Source organism: Chlorocebus sabaeus, chromosome 5 (assembly GCF_047675955.1).
Source record: "Chlorocebus sabaeus isolate Y175 chromosome 5, mChlSab1.0.hap1, whole genome shotgun sequence".
NCBI lineage: Eukaryota > Metazoa > Chordata > Mammalia > Primates > Cercopithecidae > Chlorocebus > Chlorocebus sabaeus.
The window spans coordinates 6,005,346-6,026,290 of record NC_132908.1 but is presented as its reverse complement, the minus strand read 5'-3'; the positions used below and the strand labels follow the sequence as shown (position 1 = coordinate 6,026,290).

The window sequence follows — 20,945 nt, the reverse complement described above, 5'->3', positions numbered from 1 at the left end:
TTAGATGCCCGAGTCCCTCATGCAGTAAAGGTAAATAACTCCTGAGGATCTCCTATACAACACTATCCGTAAAACAATCATGTATGATGCATTTAAAAATCTTTTCATAGGGTACAGCCCACGTTGTGTTCTTGCCACAATAAAACCGAAATTCTTTCTAAAACCTGGATCAAGGTATTTGTGCATTCAGTTTGTTTATGGGCAAATGTGTGCCACAGATGTTTATACGTTTATACAATTAAATGTTATCACAAATTGTTTAAATGCTATCACAACTTTCTTTTTTTTTTTTTTTTTTTTTTTTTTTTTTTGAGGCAGGGTCTCATTCTGGTCACCCAGACTGGAGTGCAGTGGTGTGATACCGGCTTACTACAGCGTCACCCTTCCCAGGCTCAAGTGATTCTCCCACCTCAGCCTCCAGGGTAGCTGGGATTACAGGTGTGCACCACCACACCCACCTAATTGTTCGTATTTTTAGTACAGACAGGGTTTTGCTAAGTTGTCCAGGCTGGTCTTGAACTCCTGGACTCAAGCAAGTCGCCCACCTCAACCTCCCAGAGTGATGGGATTACAGGCGTGAGCCACTGTACCTAGCCACAAAATTTTATATCTAAACACAGGAATTGCAATGTGTGAATCCCAGGATGAATGATAAAGCCACTTCTAATATTCTTCAATTCTTGTGTTTTCAAAATATTCTGTGTATTTTAAAAATGATGTTCTAATTAAAACAACAACAACAACAACAACAGATTCGCTAAGGCAATACTTTCATCCCAGGGGGCCAAGGAGATGAAGGTCTTCCAGGGGGTCAGAAGAAATGCACAACTGCTGCAAAAACTTAATTTCAGGTGCTTGTGGAGACAGCAAGTCAAATGCCACCAACCGATGTCCTGGCCAGTGGGTGGGCAGCTTATCCATGATCCTCCTTGGAACATGCAGTGAGCAGAATGGGAGACTTGAGGCTTCTGTTGCTTATTTAAAAGAAAATGCATGTGTGTAAGGCAAGCCACCTGCCTTTCCTATCCCACTTGGTGTTACAAGGCTCAAAAATTAGAGCAATCTACTTGAAAGAATAAAGAAAGAAAACTCCTATAATTCAGTCACTTACCGTGTGCAAAACCCTGTTCTAAATGTCTAGTGCTTTATGTAATTTTCCCCCCATACCCTCTGAAGACAGAACTGCGACTGAAGCTCTGATTTTACAGGTGACAACCAGAAGCTCAGAGAGGTAAAGTAACTTGCCCAAGGTCACACAGCTGGCAGATAACTGAGCCAGAAGCCCTGTGCTCTTCTGGGCCACAGAGGTCCACTCTCTGGACCCATAAGGTGTCACTTTCACTACCGCAACGAATGATGACCTTTCTTCCTAGCCCGAGGCAACCATAAGCTAACTTAAGGAAAGCCCAGGGGATTCTTCCAAAGGGAGGGCCTCCCTGATGAGCTCAAAGAGGACACAGGTTTTGAGTCAGCCCCACTTTTTACCAGCACAACTACTGCCAGCACCACCTTTACCCTTCATAGGCCCCAGGTCCTTTGCTTCTGAACATAAAAGATCTTGGCTAAAAATAAATCTGCCAGTAGCTCCAGCCAGGGCCTCTGTGGTCACTTAAAAATTGAAAGAATCCAGGCCCTCTCATCTTTTTTTTTTCCTCTTTTGTAACAAAGATAAATGATAAATGGAGGGGAGATGAACTAGGACAGGGGGCAGGGAAAGGATCGCAGGCTGAGGCATGTCCTAAACTTGTGCGGTCAAGGCCAGGCCTCTCTGCACAATGGAGTTATTTAAAAACAAAAATAAACAGTCATTATTCTAATAAAGGAAAACCCAAGTTAGGAGACATGATGTTTCAACTCAAACAAAGCTACACGTCCACCACTTTTTTTCAAGTTCAACTGAAAAGACCTGCCTTTGGGGTGCCAATTGCCCAGACTGCCTGACCAGGATTTCCAAGCTCTTCAGTAGCCGCACCCCATATGTTCTGGGGCCAGCAGGTGCACCCCAGCTCTGACCTACACAGGAGCAATGAGCTCCCCCCGCACCCCACCCCCGGACACTCCCTGGAAGCAAGGAATGGAGTTGGGGGCTCCAGGATAAGGTTAGATCGGGGTCTTCCCCCTCCCTTTCTGAGTGGACAGCTTCCGGGCTCCGCGTGACACCTGGTCCCCGAAGCTGGCGCCAGGGAGGCTACGGGAGCTCACAGCCAAGTGGCCTCCTGGGCGGTGGGGAGATGAAAGCGGCGTCCCACTAGCCCCGCCCTCGCCTCCATGCTGGACAATTGGTTGATTGGAGCTGACAAGCCCCCCCTGGCCTGCACTACAACGCAGGGCTGACATCTGCTACCCCTGGGTTTTCTTCTCTGGGGTGAAGGTTCTCTAAGGCTCCCAGGAACCAAGGGCACAGCAGGAGTTTCCCATTTGCGGGTTTCCCGGCTGGCCCCCTCCCCTGGGGTCGAGGTGGCACCGCTGGGCATTGATCCCAGTGCCAGTAAACAACAGCGGCGCTCTCTCCAGAGAAGCGAACCTCCTCTTCCCCACCTCCCACAAGGGGTTCGGGGCACCAAAACGCCTTCCCGGGTCACTGAGAAACCTCCTTCTGCACACCCTGCGGGCGGGGCAGCGGCCCGGGGGCGCGCTGAGTGCATGCTTGCAGCCGGCCAGGGAGACTAATCAAAGTGCGCAGGCAGGCTCCTGCTGCTCCCGGTACCTAGGACTCGCTCCCAGGAGGACGGACGAGGTAGCCTGAATGCTTCGGAGGGGCGCTCTGGGGCGAGGAAGGACGCGCTTCTGGAAGCGACGCACGAGGGGGCTCAGGGTCTCGGCACCCTGGGGGCGGGGGAGGGACACGCCTCGAGATCTTTCCAGACACCCTTAAAAAGTTCCTGTCCAGAGCGCCCAGACTGGCGCCAGAAGGAGGCCAGTTATCGGGGACCTAGCGCTTCCTTCCGTGGGACCCTCTGGACCATGTCGGGGTGGGTGCAGAGGCGATGACTCTGCCTGGACTTACCTAGAACTCCCGGCGAGCCCGGCTGCGGTCGCGTTCTCGGCCCCAGACCCCCGAATTCCCGTGCGCTCTCTGCACCCCCAGCCACACTCACCATAAGCTGGAGGCGGCGGAAGGGGGTGCTGGCTTCTCACGCACTGTCTGCAACTTCGCGGGCAGGTCAGCCCCGCCCTGGCGCGCCTGCCTGGGCTCGGCGAGGGTCCGGACAGGCGGGGACCCTGACGGCCACTGGGTGGGGGTCTGGAGCGCAAGGATTCTCAATCCCCGGCGCGCGGTCCGCTCCTGCTCTCTCTGCCTGGGCAAGAGGCTCGGAGTTCCCCTGCTCCGGACGCCGGGGCGGGGCCCACGGCTGGCTGTCCCCTCCAGATGCGGGGTGCTCGGCTCGGCTCACTCCTTCCTTCTTCAGCCCCGGAGGCGCGCGCGTGGGTCCAGCCAGTGCCGCCGCCTCTGCTGTTCCCGGGGCTGGCAGAGCGCCCCCGCCCCACGGCGGGTGCTGCTGAGGGGCTGGGGCGAAGGGGGAGGGATTCCCCTCCGCGAGTTCGGGTTTCCCCACCCGACGCGGCCTCTGGGCTCCGTGCTCCGTCCGCCGTCCGCCGCCCGCCGCGCTGCTTGGAGAACCACTTCAGGGCAGCGCAGCCAGTCCCACCGGCTCCGGCTGGAGGAGGCGGCGGCAGCGCGGCTCGCACGGGGACTGGAAAGGAGGTGACCTTCAAACCCTGCGCTCGGGAGACCGGGAAGGGGGCTGGGGTGATCGAGGGAGCGGTGTGTGCACCCAGACGGCCAGCTAGAGCGCTTGCAGGCGGGCGGGAGAGAATAGAGAGGAAATCTTCCAACAAAAATATAGATTAGAAAATAAACAAAGGAGAGCGGGAGAGAGCGCGAGAAAATATGTGCATGTATGTGTGTGCGTGTGTGTCTGTGTGTGTGTGAGCGCGCGACAAGCAGCGAGCAGCCCCGGCTGCGGAGCCAAAAATAATCCGGTGCGCGAGGGAGCGCCCCCTCCCCCTTCCCCTCGCCAGCGCCGCCGCCGCCGCCGCGGTCACGCGTGCAGCCCTGGATTCCAGCGGGCGGCGGCGGACACGCGACCCGGTGCCTTGGTCTCCTGGCCTAAAGGGGAAAGAGGGTGAAAGTTGGATGCTGGATCAATGAGCCCAGGACTTTCACCTGCGCCCGTCCTCGTCCTGGTGGTCCCCAGGTGGGCTCACTCATTGAGCACTAGCGCCCTCCTCCCGACCCCAATCAAAGTAGACAAATCCTCCGAGAGACGCTAAGTGGAGGCAGCTTCTTGCCCCAGTCCATTTCTTCTCTGAGGAAGTTTTCTGGCAAGTCTTCAAATCTCGCGGCCAGGCAGAGATTGAGCCCTATCCAAGATGCAAAAAGTTATTCAGGCTGCGATGCGATGCAGGGCTGGGGTGGATGTGGCTGGCCTGGGACGCCTCACCCCTCACAGCTGGGCCTCTCCTTTCCTGCCCCCTTCCTGGCCACCTACTCCTGCAGTGGACGCTGAAGGGGTCTAGGGATTGCCCTCCTAGCCGATGCCTTACAGCCGGAAGCCCCACGATGGCTTAATACACACTAGCACTTAATAAGCATTTACTTTCCACCAGATGCTGTTTTAAGCACTTTACACAGAGTCTTTTCAACAACTGGAAGTATATACTGGAGGTTTATCCATTCCACAGATGCTTAGAGAGATTAAAGCAATATTTCTCCCTTTCTGGGTCCCACTCTGGACTTGAGTGAGAAACTCTGCTCTTTCACCCACCTTTTCCTTTCCCTTACTCCCTTTCTTCTTCCCTTCCTCCCTTTCTTCCTTCCTCCTTTCCTCCCTTCCTTCTTTCCTTCCTTCCTCCCTTCTTCTTTTTTCCACAACTATTCCAGGGGATTTTGTTGTACAATCAAGTCAGTCTGAGGTTCAGTGAGTTGTAATTTGTTCAAGGTCACATAGCTGGCAAGGAACCAGGATTCCCCAGGCAGTCTACCTAATTTTATGTGGCACCACCCTGCCTTCTGAAGGGCAGATGGGATTGGACAAGGCCAGATTCCAGCCTTGAGCACTTGATCTGAGGCTCCTGTTCATTTTCCCGTCCTGTGATGTGATTGCGTTTGCACTTATACCATGGATCCTTTTCTAAGAAATGCTGTAAGCTTTCCAAAAGAGGGGGGCCATGATGTGCATTCCTTTGTACAAGATGTACGTGTATTTCCTAGCGCCCATCAAGGAGCAGATTCATTAGGGGTTCCTCTTGCAATCCTATCGGGCTGGGGTTTCTTTCAACCTCAGAATAAAAGAAAGGAACTTCTGCCTATAATTGGATTACTTTTTAAAGCATGCAATATTTGATCACCATTTGAAAAAGTAAGTTTGCAAAATCCAAAAAGATATCTTTATCATTGGCCCCAGCGATTTTGCAATTTGGGTTGGTTTTTACCATACGTTTCCTTAGGACTCTCTTTGATAATAATATATTTGTATGTAAGCAAGTTTTTTTTCTTTATACTAGTCTCATCCTTCAGTGATAGCAAAATGAAACCATAAATCGGGGTTGGTAACATCATAATCATTTCCCCCAGAAACTGTTTACAATGGGAAAACCACCGAATTTAAATGTAATTGTCTAGCCGTGCAGGGAGATGAGATGGGTTGTAAAAGAGGTATTCTCAATTTAAAAGCAAATTATCAATAATGAGAGAAGAAATAAATGGCAGTTAATGGGAAATTCTGTTGAAATATAATGTTTTGTGCAAATTCACCAACAGGAATTGTTTCTCTATTCTCCTTCATTTTTTATTCCAGAAAGGAACAAATGAATGTAATCATTCAAGGCAGTAACATCAGCTGTTGTTTCATTAAAATGGGTAATTGCTGGGCCCTATGATTATTTTTTAATACATATATATATATATAACACCATTGGAAATGAAATAAAACATATTCAGCTATCTGAAAATCAAGGTCAGCTTGAGTCTGCTCTGATTTATTCATTGTAGAGTAGAAATAGGCTTAGATAGATTAGTGATGAGTGCCAGGCATGACTCACTGGTACCTGTATTGTTACATGGCTTAAGAAACTTAATGTGAGTGTGGGAGGCATCCATTACAATTTAAAACAAAATTAGAGTAAAGATCAATATGGCATGCCATTATGCTATCCATTTGGAAAGTATTAGTTTCTTTCTCACAATGACCTTTCACATTACAAGTATAGTTTTTCCTGTCATTTCTCCATGTTGAGCCACTGGAAGGTAAATGACAGGTGCTGAAGTTGACAGCTCCCAAGACAACCCAGAGCCAAGAATCGCCCTGCTATGGTTAGAAAGAACCTGGAGACTTTGGCTCCTCCTACTGGACACAAAAAATACTTCCCAATTTGTGATCTAAGCGAATGTCAAAAATGGCATCTTCCATAAAGCTGGTTTAAAAAGAACAAGGACTTTGTAGCCTCCTGCTTGGCTGAGAGTGTAAATTTCATCATCTTACTTTCAAACTTAGGATCTTCCCATAGCTCTTCAATATTCCCCAGGATAAGGTCTAAAGTTGTCCATGTGGTTTACCAGCTCCTGGCTTTTTTTCTTTTCTTTTGAGACGGAGTCTCACTCTGTCACCCAGGCTGGAGTGCAGTGGCGCTATCTTGGCTCGCTGCAAGCTCCGCCTCCCGGGTTCACGCCATTCTCCTGCCTCAGCCTCCCGAGTAGCTGGGACCACAGGCGCCCGCCACCACACCCGGCTGATTTTTTTGGTTTTTATTTTCTTTTTCATATTTTTAGTAGAGACGGGGTTTCACCGTGTTAGCCAGGATGGTCTCGATCTCCTGACCTCGTGATCCGCCCGTCTCGGCCTCCCAAAGTGCTGGGATTACAGGCTTGAGCCACCGCACCTGGCCACTCCTGGCACTTTTTAAGTTGACTCTGTGACCCAGGAGGGCTATTCTCTTGCTGTATCCAACCTTTTGTATATGTTGTTCATCCAGCCAGGAAATACTCTTACATACGCTGTTTTCCTGGATAGCTTCTGTTTAGTTTTTAGATCTCCATTTCAATATCACTTTCTCCCTGCCAATCCTTCATCTCCCTACCCAGCCCCCTGTACACACAGATAAGGTCTTCTTGTGAACTCCTCTAACACTTCCATTTACCTTTACCCTGTCATTTGTCTCAGCTCACCGTAAATGTTGTTCTCTTCTATTAAACCAAAAGGTCTTGATGTCAAAGATTTGTTCCCTGATGCACAGCACCAGCCACATAATAAGCTCAGTAAATGTTTGGTGAACCTGCCTTCCGCACTGCAGTAGATTGCTGTCTCAATGGGCTAACCACTTTGGGATGAATTGAGAAGTCAACGTGCTCATCCATTTATGTAGTCCTTTCTTGTTTCAGTCATCAAACATGCATCCTTCTTGAGGCTAGTCCCCCATGTAAACCATTTAGTATATAACCTAGACTCCGTTTCTGCACTCAAGAAGCTTATAGTCCAATAGCACATGCAAACACATAAATAAGTGATTGCAACTGTCTTGAAAGATTTGGCCAATACTGAATAGGAGCCTATAGCCAGATATGGCAGAAGGGCAGAAGGTCAGGCAAAGCATTCTAGAGAAGGTCATGTCTAAATAGAGAAGATAAGTAGGAATTCCCCAGAGAGTTGGGTGATGGACATTCCCAAAGGAGAATACAGCTTATGAAAGTGCCTGAAGCAAAACAGCATAGCTCCTTCTAGGAACAGCAAATCAGTTCAATATAAATAGTCATGTTGAAATCAAGGGGCTGGACAGTGGTGGAAGAGCCAAGACAGTAGGAGTTGGAACTAAAGATGTGGGCTAGGGAAGGCTCAAAGCAGACTCTGAAATGACTTGTAAGGCATATTTGCTTCACCACAGGCAGTGGAGAGAGTGACTAGTTAGCTTTTCAAGAGGCACCATTACCATAATGATTTCCAGTGCCAATCCTCTGGGCTTCACTCTGCCTTCACTGAGGTTTCAATGACCATTTTCTCCATTATTATCATATATTTGTTTAAGAACTTTTCCAGAAAGTGTAAACATCCAGTGAATTCCAGAGATTTGTAGATTACTCCACAGTACTCTAGGATTTTTAAGAGATTGTCGGTGATATATCACACAGAATAGGAAAAGGATGAAAAAAGCAAGCTAAAAAATCTAATATCTAAAAATCTAAGAAGGCAAGTGGTAATGGTTCTTCTTGTACCTGTAATCCCATCAGTCTGGGAGGCTGAAGTGGGCAGATTGCTTGAGCCTAGGAGTTAGAAACCAGCCTGGGAAACACAGTGAAACCCCATCTCTACAAGAAATTTAAAATATTAGCCAGGTGTGGTGGTGTGCACCTGTAGTCTCAGCTACATGGGAGGCTGAGGTGGGGGGATTGAGGCTACAGTAAGCTGCAACCACACCACTGCACTCCAACCTGGGCAACAGATTGAGACTTGGTCTCAGAAAAAAAAAATCAAATAGCCAAGCATCCTTTTATTCCTTCTCTCAAGTATACCTTTCAATAGCAGTCACAGAAGAGTTCATATGTTACTCAAATGTATTCATAAATGACTCTGGGTTCAATAAAATGTTTTGTGCAATTTAAATATTATATAAGACCTACTTTGTCCTCAAGTTCTCAGTCTTCAGTCTTACCTGAAGGCTTCATCACAGTCTGAGTCAACTAATGAACTAATTAAAACAGGGGACTGGATTGCACCTTATATTCTCTGTTTCCCCCTCAGTCCTTGGGCACATGGCAGACACTCAATATATAGTTATTGATTGCTTGAACTAACTCACCATCTATCATGTAGGTCAGGGTTTTGATATTAACCAAGGTATTTAATACTGAGAATGAGCTATCCAGTGTCCAGAGATGAGCTCTCTTTGTTCTGAAAAGACACCAACTTTCACACTCTGTTTCAAAGTGTCTTTGAAATAATAAACATGATAGTTTTTCCTCTTCTACTTGGGCTCATTCCTTTTCATCTCCTGCCTACATCCCCTTAATAAGATGGAAAAAATAGTAATGGTAACAAAAATAGCACCTTAAGCTATGGTCATGGTGATAACAAAAACAGTTATAAAAGTAACAAGCATGTGGTATTTACTATGTAATCTCTTTGACTGTATATCTCATTTAGTCCTCACAGTGTAACTCTAGGTGTAAGTAGTATTATGATTTCCTTTTTAAATAGATGAGCAAACCAAAGCTTAAAAGCAGGAGGAAATTCAGTGTCTTGCCCAACCTCACAGAGCTGGCTAGTGGTTAGAGTGGGACTCAAAACTTAAGTCTGTTTTGTGTCAGAGCTGGGTTTATGAGACATAAATCATGATGCAGCTTATCTTTCTGTTTACTAGGACTCATCTCCATGTAGCCAGGCTTAGAATCATGTCAATGATTCATGATCATGAGAGTGGAGATTCTTAACCAATTGGTCTTAGAATAACAAAAATACAAAAGAAAGTTCAGTAATCTATGGCACCAAATGGGAGCCTGCCTATATAAAGAACACTTTGGAAACAAATATTCTGAGCGTCATCAGATTCAAGTAAAAATTCCTGATTTCTTGGCCAATAATAAGTAGAAACTAAGCTGTGTCTTTGATTTAGGGCAGGCTAGTTTATATGCTATTTAGTATATCTTTATGAAACATACTATCATATGTTACTATCTTTTAGAAACATATGATACTAAACTAAAACATACTATCTTTTAGAAATAAGAGAATGGAGCTGATGAGTAGGACAGCCTGTGTTCATATCCCATATCTACTACTTAATAACAATGTGAACTAAACAAGAAGTTTAAGAAACATCACTTGAATAATTCACTTTCCTGCACATAAAATGGGGACAATGACAACAACGATGATGACGATGATGATGATGATGATATACTTAACATATTAATAGTTACTATCAATACAGTGGGCAGTAGAGATTCCCATCTCCAAATATGGTAACTATTCTCCTTCTAAGTGATTACTTCAGGAACTGTCATAGGTTCCAAGTCACCTGATCTAGGAGAATATTGTTATTACTTTTTAGAAAACATTTCCTTTATCCAAGTGAAGGCCACAGGAAAATATATTTTTTCTTTACCTCCAGATGTTTTATCATGGGATTGTGACCTATGGACCCTCTGCAGGTACCTTGCCACCAGCCTGAGGACAAACTAATACGGAAGATGGCAGAGCAGGGAAGAATAAAGGACCAGTAACATCCAGAAAATTGTGAAGCTGCTACATCAGCTGGCTTTCAAAACTACCATATTGCTGCATTCCCTGTTCCATGAGATGATACATCCCCTTTTGGCATTAGCTTGTTGAAGATGACATATTGCCTATAGCAGGGTTTTCCAAACTTAGCACTACTGACCTTTTCAGCCAGATGACCCTTTGCTGTGGAGGGGCTCCCTGGGCACTGTGGGATGTTTAGCTGTAGTCTTGGCTTCTACCATTAGGTGCCAGTACTCCTCCCAAATGTGTACAGATATTTCCATGTGCTCCCCAAGGGGCAAAATCTCCCCCAGGTCGGAACCACTGGTCTAAAGCATCCTCACCAATATGGCGATAGTGATGGTGGTAACAGAACTACTAATAGTAACATATAAATAGCAATGAGCATATATTCAGCCTTACTATGCACTAGGCACTAGGTCTATACCTCCATTCAGATTCTCATTGAGTCCTCATAACAACACTGTACACCCGATTACCATCCTCATTCTACAGATGAGGTCTAGAGAAATGAAGACATTTACTCACAGTCGCCAAGCTAGGAAGCAATTAATTTAGGATCCAAATCCAGCTCAGTGATGATTCTTCTCACCCAGCACTGTCGGGAGAATTAAACGACAGAATCCATGAGAAATTTCTCACCGTTGTGCCTGGCACACGGTGACTGCTCTGTGGAAGTGAGTGGTGACTTCCTCTGAACAGCCGTACAACAGGGTCATCTTGAAGAAATGCAAGATGGTGTGGGCGATGGCACCTTACAAATGTTGTAGTTCACTCCTCTCATGCTTCATATTGGGCTGAGCATTCCAGCCCACACCACATTACCTCAAACTAACAAAGATGACAAGATCACCACTGTCCATGGTAACCAGAACTGATCACAACCTCCTTTTCTCTAACTTGGAGAAGAAGGGCAAGTCCTGAGTGTGGGTAGTCATTGGAAAAAAGTGGTCACCAGCTTTGCTCACTCACTAATGGATGGTAAATTGGGAGACACATGCAAGCTTCATACTGCTGCTAGGTGGAACAGTAAGAAGTCATTACATGTCCATTTAGGACTTATGCAGAAGAGTGAAAATAAAAATATTTTTGAGAACATACTCTATGCCAAGCCTGAGACATGACCTTTAACTGCAGAGAAGCCTACAAGGCAGTGTAGTGCTATTCCCATTTTACAGATAAGGAAAACTGAGGCTCAGAGGAAAACAAGTAAATTTTCAAAGCTTACAAACTTAAGCTCAAGACTTTGGTTTTGAATCTTTAACAGTCTGATATCCCCAGAACCTCTGTTTATGTACAGGGGATCAAAGGCCAATTAAAAAAACACTCTAAATATTCTAAAGTTCCACTAAAAATCATTTTGTAAGAACAAAGGCTGCTTTAAATAGCTCCATCTAAAGTCAACCACAAAGGTTAAAAATGAGACTTATCAAGGTGGAAAAAAGTTGCAAGTCAATGAGGTGTAAATAGTTAATGAATTTATAATCAGAACATACGTAGTTTTGCCTTAATGTACTAACACCTCAGGGGGGAAAACGTTCCCTGTATTAGCAGCACAGAGTATTGACAATCGATTTCCTTCAAATGCACTTAACTTTATTTTAAGTCCTAGTCTTTTTATTACAAATGGATAAGTAAAGATATTTAAGCCATTTAGGATGAAATATGCAACCTTACAAAGAAGAGTATGCATTTGCAGTGGTTACTGGTGGGTTATAGATGCTCCAAGCAGTAAAATATCTGTAAATTATGGCCAAAGTGTGCATTACTCTGCTTCCACTTGTACATTTATTATTTCTATTTATTCCTTATGCTTCGATTAAGACACACGAACCACTAAAGAAAAAAAATCACAATCCCTGGGAATATCTTTAAGGACTATAGAGTAGATAATATGAGGGCAATATAAATAAATGGCTAAAACTTAGGATTCTGGAAGCTGAACATAAACATCTAATGGATACCGTTTGGGCATTTAGTCAAAAGTGAACTCCCTTCCACGAAGCATGTTTCCATCCACTTCAGCCTTCTCTGATAGGGTTCTTCTACACCATTGCTTTAGCGGTGGCTCAACAAGCTCTGCTCATTAATCAGCAGATGTTCTTTTTGCTTCCTCCAGAAGCCGACCATGAGACAAGTATTTGAATGTAAGTACTGAACCGGGAAGGTGAATCCAGGAAATGGCCCAATGGTCAGGAGTGGGGAAGTAAATGGAGAACAGACAGAAGTCAACAAAAAGTGTGTCGTCAAGTAAGTTACCACTGTGGGTACCTGGAAATTATTTCCAATAAAGAATTCTTAGAGCTGGTATAGAACATACTCCCCAGAGTGATCACCCACCCCTTGCTGCCGGGGCAAGGGAGCTGGAATATACATTCACCGGTTTCCATCACTCATTGGTGAGGGTTGGTTATCCTGGGGAGGGGAGGTGTTAATCCCGTACCACTTCCAGCCTTTCTTGGGCATGGGTTAAGCAGAATTCAGCGACCAAAGAGAGTTGTCAGATGCTGGGATTTGGAAGTCCAGCCTGCATGCATGTTCATGGAAAACACCTGGGGACAGGAGGTGTGGGGGCAACACAGCACTCTCAGTATTCTCAATGTCCCCAGGAAGAAAGAAGGGAAACTGTTAGCTTTACAGCAGCAGCCATGTACCTGATAGGAAAGAAAAACCCCAGTATCTCTCCTCACCTATGGAGCTCCACTGACGGAATGTCAAAATGTCCTGTGGCTGGGCAACTGCAGCGTGTGTAAGAATCATCTATAATGCTTAACAAAATCCAGATCCCGGGCTTCACGCTGGAGATTCTGATTCAGGAAGTACACGATGAGAACAGAAATCTGAATTTTCAAATCCCCCTACACACACACACACACACACACACACACACACACACACACGCACGCTGCCCCATGTCATAGATATTCCAAATACCTGATAAGGAATATCAGTGCGTTTTGTCCAACAACAGAGTAACTGTGGATACAGTTGGAGGTGGGGGGAGGAGGGACTTAACGTGATTGTAAGATCTGAGGGCTTTGTGCATGGATATTTCCCTTCTCTTTGAAAACATGATTGCTTGCTGTGCTCTCAAACTCTCAGAAAGGAGGTAATTGTTAGCAGGGCTCTTTCTGAAGCACTGATTATGCACCATGAATATATTAAAATCTACAGGTATTTTGCAGGGAACCCATAGGAACACTCAGGAAGTGCCATTTCTAAGTCCCTGGAGCCACAACTAGGACGAAGAAACAGTGATGTAATGTCTTAGGAAGAATAAACAAATTAGGCATCAGAAATTCTTGTCCCAGACTGGCAACTGGAGGCAGTCAAGCCCTGTGGAACTGGCTTCTTTGCATCAAAGCCCTACTTGACTCACAGGTGTGAGAGCAAAGTGCAACCAGGCGAAAATGAGTTGGCAGTTTTAGGTGGTAGACAAATGGAATGAGGTACCATCATGGCTTTTTGGTAGGTCTTTTTTAGAGAGCATGAAGTGGCAGTCATCCTGGACCTGGAATCACTGTTGAAGAATGTTGTGAACCTGACGTTTGCACAAGACGCTCTTTTACAATGGACAAGATGGAGAAGGAAAAAAAAGAAAAGTAAAAGACAAACCATATGCCTTATGATAGCAAGTAGAATTTTCTTGCATCCCTCTCTATTTTTAGTCGAAAAGGCATTTCACAGATGTCAGCAGTCATTAATAGACCAATAAAAGAAGGGGTAGCCAACTTGAGAGGCTGTCAATGAGAAGGCCATCCGTCTATTTGATTTCTCTACCTCTTCCTGCTTTGATTCGTCTCTGTGTTCGAAAGCTCTAAGACGAGTTTGCTTGCCATTATTCCGTAAGGCAATTAAGCAACTTGGCAATAAAAGCAACCACATTTTTCCTGGAGTAGTTTGCGGAGAACACAGAACAGCACAAGACAGATGTTGAACCAAAACGTAGGTACTTATCTGAACACACTTCTTTGTGCCAAGACAAAATGCTCTGCCAGGGTGCTGGCTCCCATCTTTCCATTCCTCCCCTGGGATCTCTTTTCCAATAGCTAATCCTTCCCTCTGCTCCATCTCCAAACTCCCCCTGGCTGTCAGGATATACACATGCTGAAGCTCGGGGATATGACTCCAGTTCCTTCAACTCATCCTCAACCTTAACCACACTCTTGGTTTGGATGTACCTCTAACCAGCAAGCTTTTTGAAAACGGTAATCCACATTTATCACCTCCAGCGTCTCTAGCATCTGGTGACCCCCTGCCATTTCCCATTCACAGCACTCCAATGAAGCTACTGTCTTAGCATCTTCTTCATGGACGACCCCACCCCACTCCCCCACCATGACCATGTGCATTCCTGGATCCCAGCTGCTATTTTTTCATATAGGATGTATTAGCGATCTCCTGGCAGCTCTCTGTGGCTTCAGGAACACCACACTCCTGGCCACCTTCCTGCTTCTGAACTGCTCCATCCTTCTTGTCTCTTTATTCACTCTCCCTACATATTACCTTTTTTTCGGAGATAGTCTCACTACACCACCCAGGCTCGAGTACAGTGGTACCATCTCAGCTCCCTGCAACCTCTGCGTGTCAGGTTCAAGTGATCCTCCTGCTTTAGCCTCCTGAGTAGCTGAGACTACAGGTACATACCACCATGCCTGGCTAATGTTTTGTGTTTTCAGTAGAGATGGGGTTTCACCACTGACCTCAGTGATCTGGTCTGAAACTCCTGACCTCAAGTGATCTGCCCACATCCACCTCCTAAAGCATTGGGATTACAGATGTGAGCCACTGCACCTGGCCCACACCACCTTTCTTAAATGATGCTCCTCTCCATCTCGTTATCCACAAGTTCCCCTAAATCACTTCCTGCAGATGTCATCGATGTCCCCATGGCTGCTAGATATCAAAGCTCTGTGCACCCCTCACCTCTTGGCTAAGTTCCCATACCCACATCTCCAGCTCAAAACACATCATCACCTGGCTATCTGCCAGGCATCCGGGGCCGCTGTTTACAATCAATCTATTCACTCATCCCACAAGTATATATTGAGTGTCTACTATTTATGCAAACTAAAGTGGAAACAAAATATCCACTGTATTAGTTATCTCTTGCTAGTGGTAGGTGTTTACTCCAAAACTTAGCAGCTCGAAACAACAAACATCAACTCACAGTGCCTATGGGTCAGGATGTAGCTTGGCTCTGCTGGGTACCTCTCGTTCAAGGTCTCTGTCAAAGCTGGAATCAACACATCAACTGTGGCTGCAGTTTCATCCCAAGACCTGACTGAAGAAGGATCCAGCTTCCCGCTCACTCGTGCGACTGCTGGCAGGATTCAGTTCCTCGGGGGCTTCAGGCTACTGGTCACCCTCAGTGCCCTGTCATGTTAGGCTCTTCAGCGGGCAGCTCAGGATGTAGTAGCTGGATCCCCTTAGAGCAGGAGAGCAAGCACCCAAGAGAGAAACTGACTTCTTCTTATGACTCAGTCCTGGAAGTGATATCTCATCATTTCTGTCTGATTCCACTTATTGGAAGCGAATCAATACATTCAGGCCAAGCTGAAAGGGAGGTGACACAGACTATGGATACCACAAGAGAGGAATCATCTAGTGCCATCTTAGAGGGTGACTGTCATATCCTCATTCCCAGAAAGCTTGGTTCCAGTGAGATATAATCCTACATGGATGACAAAGATATGGAAGAAAACGATGGGAGAGAGGGTGAATCCATATTGTCATATCCCCATTCCCAGAAAGCTTGGTTCCAGTGAGATATAATCCTACACGGATGGCAGAGATATGGGAGGAAAATTTGGGGAGAGAGGGTGGACCCATGTGATGGAAGAGCTTGTGTGCAGAGCATGCAACTCAACATGTGTCCAGTAAAACTCTCATTCCCTCCTACAGTCCTCCTGGGTTCCCCTCATTTCCACTCAATGCATCTTATCGCCTCTTGTCTGACCTTGAACAACAGCTTTAGCTGGTATTATGAAAACCCACTCTCCATATATCCAAGACCAATATCTTAAAATACTCCATTTGTCAGGTTTCTCTCTCCTCCTTCTGAGTGACAGAAACTCAACTAACTAGTTGAAGCTGAAAATGGGATTTATGGACACATAGGTGTAATAATTCTAAGGAACACTTGCTTTAGGCAATGCTGGAGCCAAACGCTTTCACCAGTGAGGACCCTTCTGGCTCCATCTCTTTCTTTCTGCTTTCTTCTGTGTCGTGGTCCACATTGGCAGGTTCTTTAGTTACTACATCAAAATGCCCTCCAAGCAACGGCAGCAAAAGCCAAAATTGACAAATGGGATCTCATTAAACTAAAAAGCTTCTGCACAGCAAAAGAAACTACCATCAGAGTGAACAGGCAACCTACAGAATGGGAGAAAATTTTTGCAATCTACTCATCTGACAAAGGGCTAATATCCAGAACCTACAAAGAACTCAAACAAATTTACAAGAAAAAAAACAAACAACCCCATCAAAAAGTGGGCAAAGGATATGAACAGACATTTCTCAAAAGAAGACATTCATACAGCCAACAGACACATGAAAAAATGCTCATCATCACTGGCCATTAGAGAAATGCAAATCAAAACCACAATGAGATACCATCTCACACCTGTTAGAATGGTGATCATTAAAAAGTCAGGAAACAACAGGTGCTGGAGAGGATGTGGAGAAATAGAACACTTTTACACTGTTGGTGGGATTGTAAACTAGTTCAACCATTATGGAAAACAGTATGGCGATTCCTCAAGGATCTAGAACTAGATGTACCATATGACCCAGCCATCCCATTACTGGGTATATACCCAAAGGATTATAAATCATGCTGCTATAAAGACACATGCACACATATGTTTACTGCGGCACTATTCACAATAGCAAAGACTTGGAATCAACCCAGATGTCCATCAGTGACAGAATGGATTAAGAAAATGTGGCACATATACACCATGGAATACTATGCAGCCATAAAAAAGGATGAGTTTGTGTCCTTTGTAGGGACATGGATGCAGCTGGAAACCATCATTCTTAGCAAACTATCACAAGAACAGAAAACCAAACACCGCATGTTCTCACTCATAGGTGGGAACTGAACAATGAGATCACTTGGACTCGGGAAGGGGAACATCAAACACCGGGGCCTATCATGGGGAGGGGGGAGGGGGGAGAGATTGCATTGGGAGTTATACCTGATGTAAATGACGAGTTGATGGGTGCTGACGAGTTGATGGGTGCAGCACAGCAACATGGCACAAGTATACATATGTAACAAACCTGCACGTTATGCACATGTACCCTAGAACTTAAAGTATAATAATAATAAAAAATAAATAAATAAAAAACAAAATGCCCTCCAGTAGGCACAGACTGACATGTAATATTCTACCAACTACTAACTCCAGCAGAATGAGAACATTTTTTTTCTTTTTTTCTTTTTCCTAAAGTAGGGCTCAAACAAATCCTTGTGTGTGCACTAAGTGGTCCAGACAGGATCACGTGCCCGGGGCTGAACCATCATTGTGACGTGGTGGATGTAGCACTCTGACCGGCCATGTCTGTGGAACCAGAGTACAGATTCAACCCCACCTAAACTATCTGGTCTGAGAATGGGGGAGAGGTGATTTCCCCATAGGAAACCACGGTGTTATTACCAGTAAAGTTATCCAGATGCTAAACAGCCAAGTAATTAGGCAATACAACACAAATATCAACACACCACTTATCTAATGAATAACCTCATCGCCTCTCAACCTCTCCACCCCCTATAGGATCAAGTTCTAACATCTTTGCTTACCATACAAGACTCTACATGAATTGGTCCAAGCCTGCCTTCCTAGCCTTGTCTGCTATACAGTCTGATTTCACCCACAAAGAATGACACATTCGTCTCTAAATAGTCTCTTCTGTCATCCCACTGCACCCATTTGCCTGGCGTGCTGAACTTCCACGTCATCGCCTGTTGAGCCATACACGTGACACAAGACCCAGCTCAAACGCCATTAGCCTTTTTTTAAACATCCACCCAACTCCTCCTGGCTGAATCAGCTGCTCTTTTCCTAAGAAATTGTGTAAATGTCTCTACTGAACAGTCTTTCTCAACGGGGCAGTGTTGTTCCCCCAGGGGCATTTGGCAATGTCTAGACACATTTTTGGTTGTCATGACTGGAGAAGGGATGCTTGTGGTATCCAATGGGTAGACGCCAGGGAGGCTGTTTAATATCCTACAACACACAGGCAGTGCCCCACGGCAAAGAATGACCCAGCTCAGAATGTCACCACTGCCAAAGTCCAAAACCCTTGTATCAGGTAACACTTCATGCCTTGTATTACAACAATCAATTCCATGTCTTCCCAATGAGACCATGAGCTCCTCAGGGACAGGGATACTGTTGCATTTGTCAATGTGCTCCCAGCTCTAGCAGGTGCCTGGCCCATAGCAGATGCTCAACAAACATTGGCAGAATGACTGCATAAGGGAACGAGAGTCCAGATGGGCTTATGAAACATTATCCAAGAAATGGAGTTCCTGGAAGGCGTGATCATTCCTTAAATGGCTGTTGTATTAGAAAATTTCAGCTGCAGGGTATTTTCCCCCTCTTTCCGAATAAATTTGAACAAAATGTAAACTTCCGCGTTTGAAGTCATGTGACTTTCTCAGCAAATATATTACTGTCTGTGCGTCTCATGCTCCTGGTATTAAGAAATGGACTCTTGGCTTTTTGTAATTTCTGAAGACAGAGGAAATATTTATACTCCCATTACAAGACACTCCTTTCTTAGAGTTCCCCCAAGTTTTTTTTGTTTGTTTCTTTTTTGTTTTTGTTTTTGTTTTTTACAACAAAACAAAATTTCATGACCCTTTCCCTCATCCAATTTTGGCTTAAGACGAGGCTGTGCATGTGACATCTTCATCTAACACATTGCACGCTTGACTAAGAAATGCACACATCACCCGCAGCTCAGTATTCCACGTAAGGTCTAACACGTTTCTCAGAAAGGACATTCAAATGTCAGATGGAATGATTTACACTGCATGTCAATAAAAAGTACTCCAAGGTTCACCAAGTCAATAAAGCTTATTAGAACAATCTTAGGGCCGAGTATCAATATACTCTGATGAGGACCTCTAAAGTCAGACACTATCTCAAGGCAAGTGGCATTAAATAGACCATTCTGGAGACAGAAATAAAATCAAAGGCTTCCATTATTTTGAGAGTACATGTTAACTGAATAGCATATAAGAAGCTGGAGAAATCTGTGTTTATATTTTCATCGTTAAAACCTTCTGGACACGCATTCTTTGAGTGTCCATATATTGAAAATCTCTGATATGCCAAGTATTGCATCAGGCATATCACACTGACCCATTTATTAAGTTAACAAATGCTTCAGTAATGCTTTCTATGTACAGTTTCCTAAATCTTTACAAATATTAACTATGGAAACCCTCATTATGACTCTATGAAATGGATAAAACATTATCCCCATTTTGCAGATAAGAAGACTGTGGCTTAGAGAAGCTAAGTGAAATGTCCAAGGTCACCCAGGTAGTAAGCAGCAGAGCCTGCAAGCAAAGTCAGGTAGTCAGGCTCTAGAGCAGGTATTCTTTTTTTAATTTCTTTTAAAATTTTTTTATTGTATCTGAAGTTCCAGGATACATGTGTAGGAAGTGCAGGTTTGTTACCCAGGCAAACGTGTGCTACTGTGGTTTGCTGCACCTATCAACCCATCACCTTGGTATTAAGCCCCACATGTATTAGCTATTTATCCTAGAGCAGATATTCTTAACCACCGTGCAACACAACCTGGTTGGCATTGCCTTCTAGTCCTCTCAATAAACCGAAAGTTTGGCCTGCTTGATAGTTCCAAAATCAGCATTTCAAAGTCAGGAGACTTCATAGAAAAGTCAGATGTGTGGACTCTCAACAAATCAAATCATCTGGCCACCTAGGCCTGCTCTCTTGAAGGCCTTTGACAAGAGGCCTCAGCTGGGGCACAGACCCTCCTCCCTCATTTGACCACTTGTGTGGTTCCTGAGGCATCTGAGATTGAGACCCTGGCTTAGCCGTTTTGCAGACGAAGGTATTGAACCCAAGAGATGCTAAAGAACTTGGCCAAGGCCCCAGAGCTAGGGACTAGCAGAGGCTAGATTTGTACTTGGCAAGATCCCAATAGAAAAGAAAAGACCTGGCACACACCAGTGTAGGTGATCAGGAAGCTGCCACTGTATTTTAAAAGGCGCTAGTTACAAAGGTGCAGCAGGGGTGGAGTAATGACCCTAGACTCCTGTCAATGAACTCATCCGTGTGCCTAGGGCTCAAAGAATAGCGGGGGGATGGGTGGGGTGGGGGTAGGGGTGAGGTAGGGGTGGGAGTAGCGGTGGGGGTGGGGGGAGGGAGCCGTGCTGAGAAGTAGTCACCGAAATGCAGGAGGAGACACTGTTTGGAGCAGGTGCATTGAGAGGAGGAAGAACTACCTTCAGGCAAGGAGCACAGGAGATCTCACAAGGAGGGAACCAAGGAAATAAACCTCTTGATCTTATTTTTCTCTTTCCCTCCCATTTCTCCCCCCCTCTGCCCCCGCTTTGAGACAGAGTCTCGCTCTCTGTCACCCAGGCTGGAGAGAAGTGGGGCGATCTCGGCTCACTGCTAGCTCCGCCTCCCAGGTTCTCTCCATTCTCCTGCCTCAGCCTCCCTA

At 45.4% G+C, this 20,945-nt stretch overlaps 1 protein-coding gene across 13 annotated transcripts in view; it reads right to left on the bottom strand.

Moving 5' to 3' along the window:
• The window catches only part of RBFOX1 (RNA binding fox-1 homolog 1), a 2,485,439-nt gene that overhangs the window by 1,687,602 nt on the left and 776,892 nt on the right, over positions 1–20,945 (bottom strand). For 2 of the 13 annotated variants that reach the window (XM_073015158.1, XM_037989529.2), the window contains exon 1: positions 3,099–4,175. The exons of 3 other annotated variants lie outside the window; for them this stretch is intronic. In XM_073015158.1, coding sequence (XP_072871259.1) covers positions 3,099–3,101 — 3 coding nt within the window. In that variant the 5' untranslated portion in view covers positions 3,102–4,175. Of the gene's footprint in view, positions 1–3,007; positions 4,176–20,945 lie in introns of those variants that run through there. 8 more of the 13 variants (XM_037989533.2, XM_073015152.1, XM_037989535.2 and 5 more) reach the window with 8 other exon arrangements.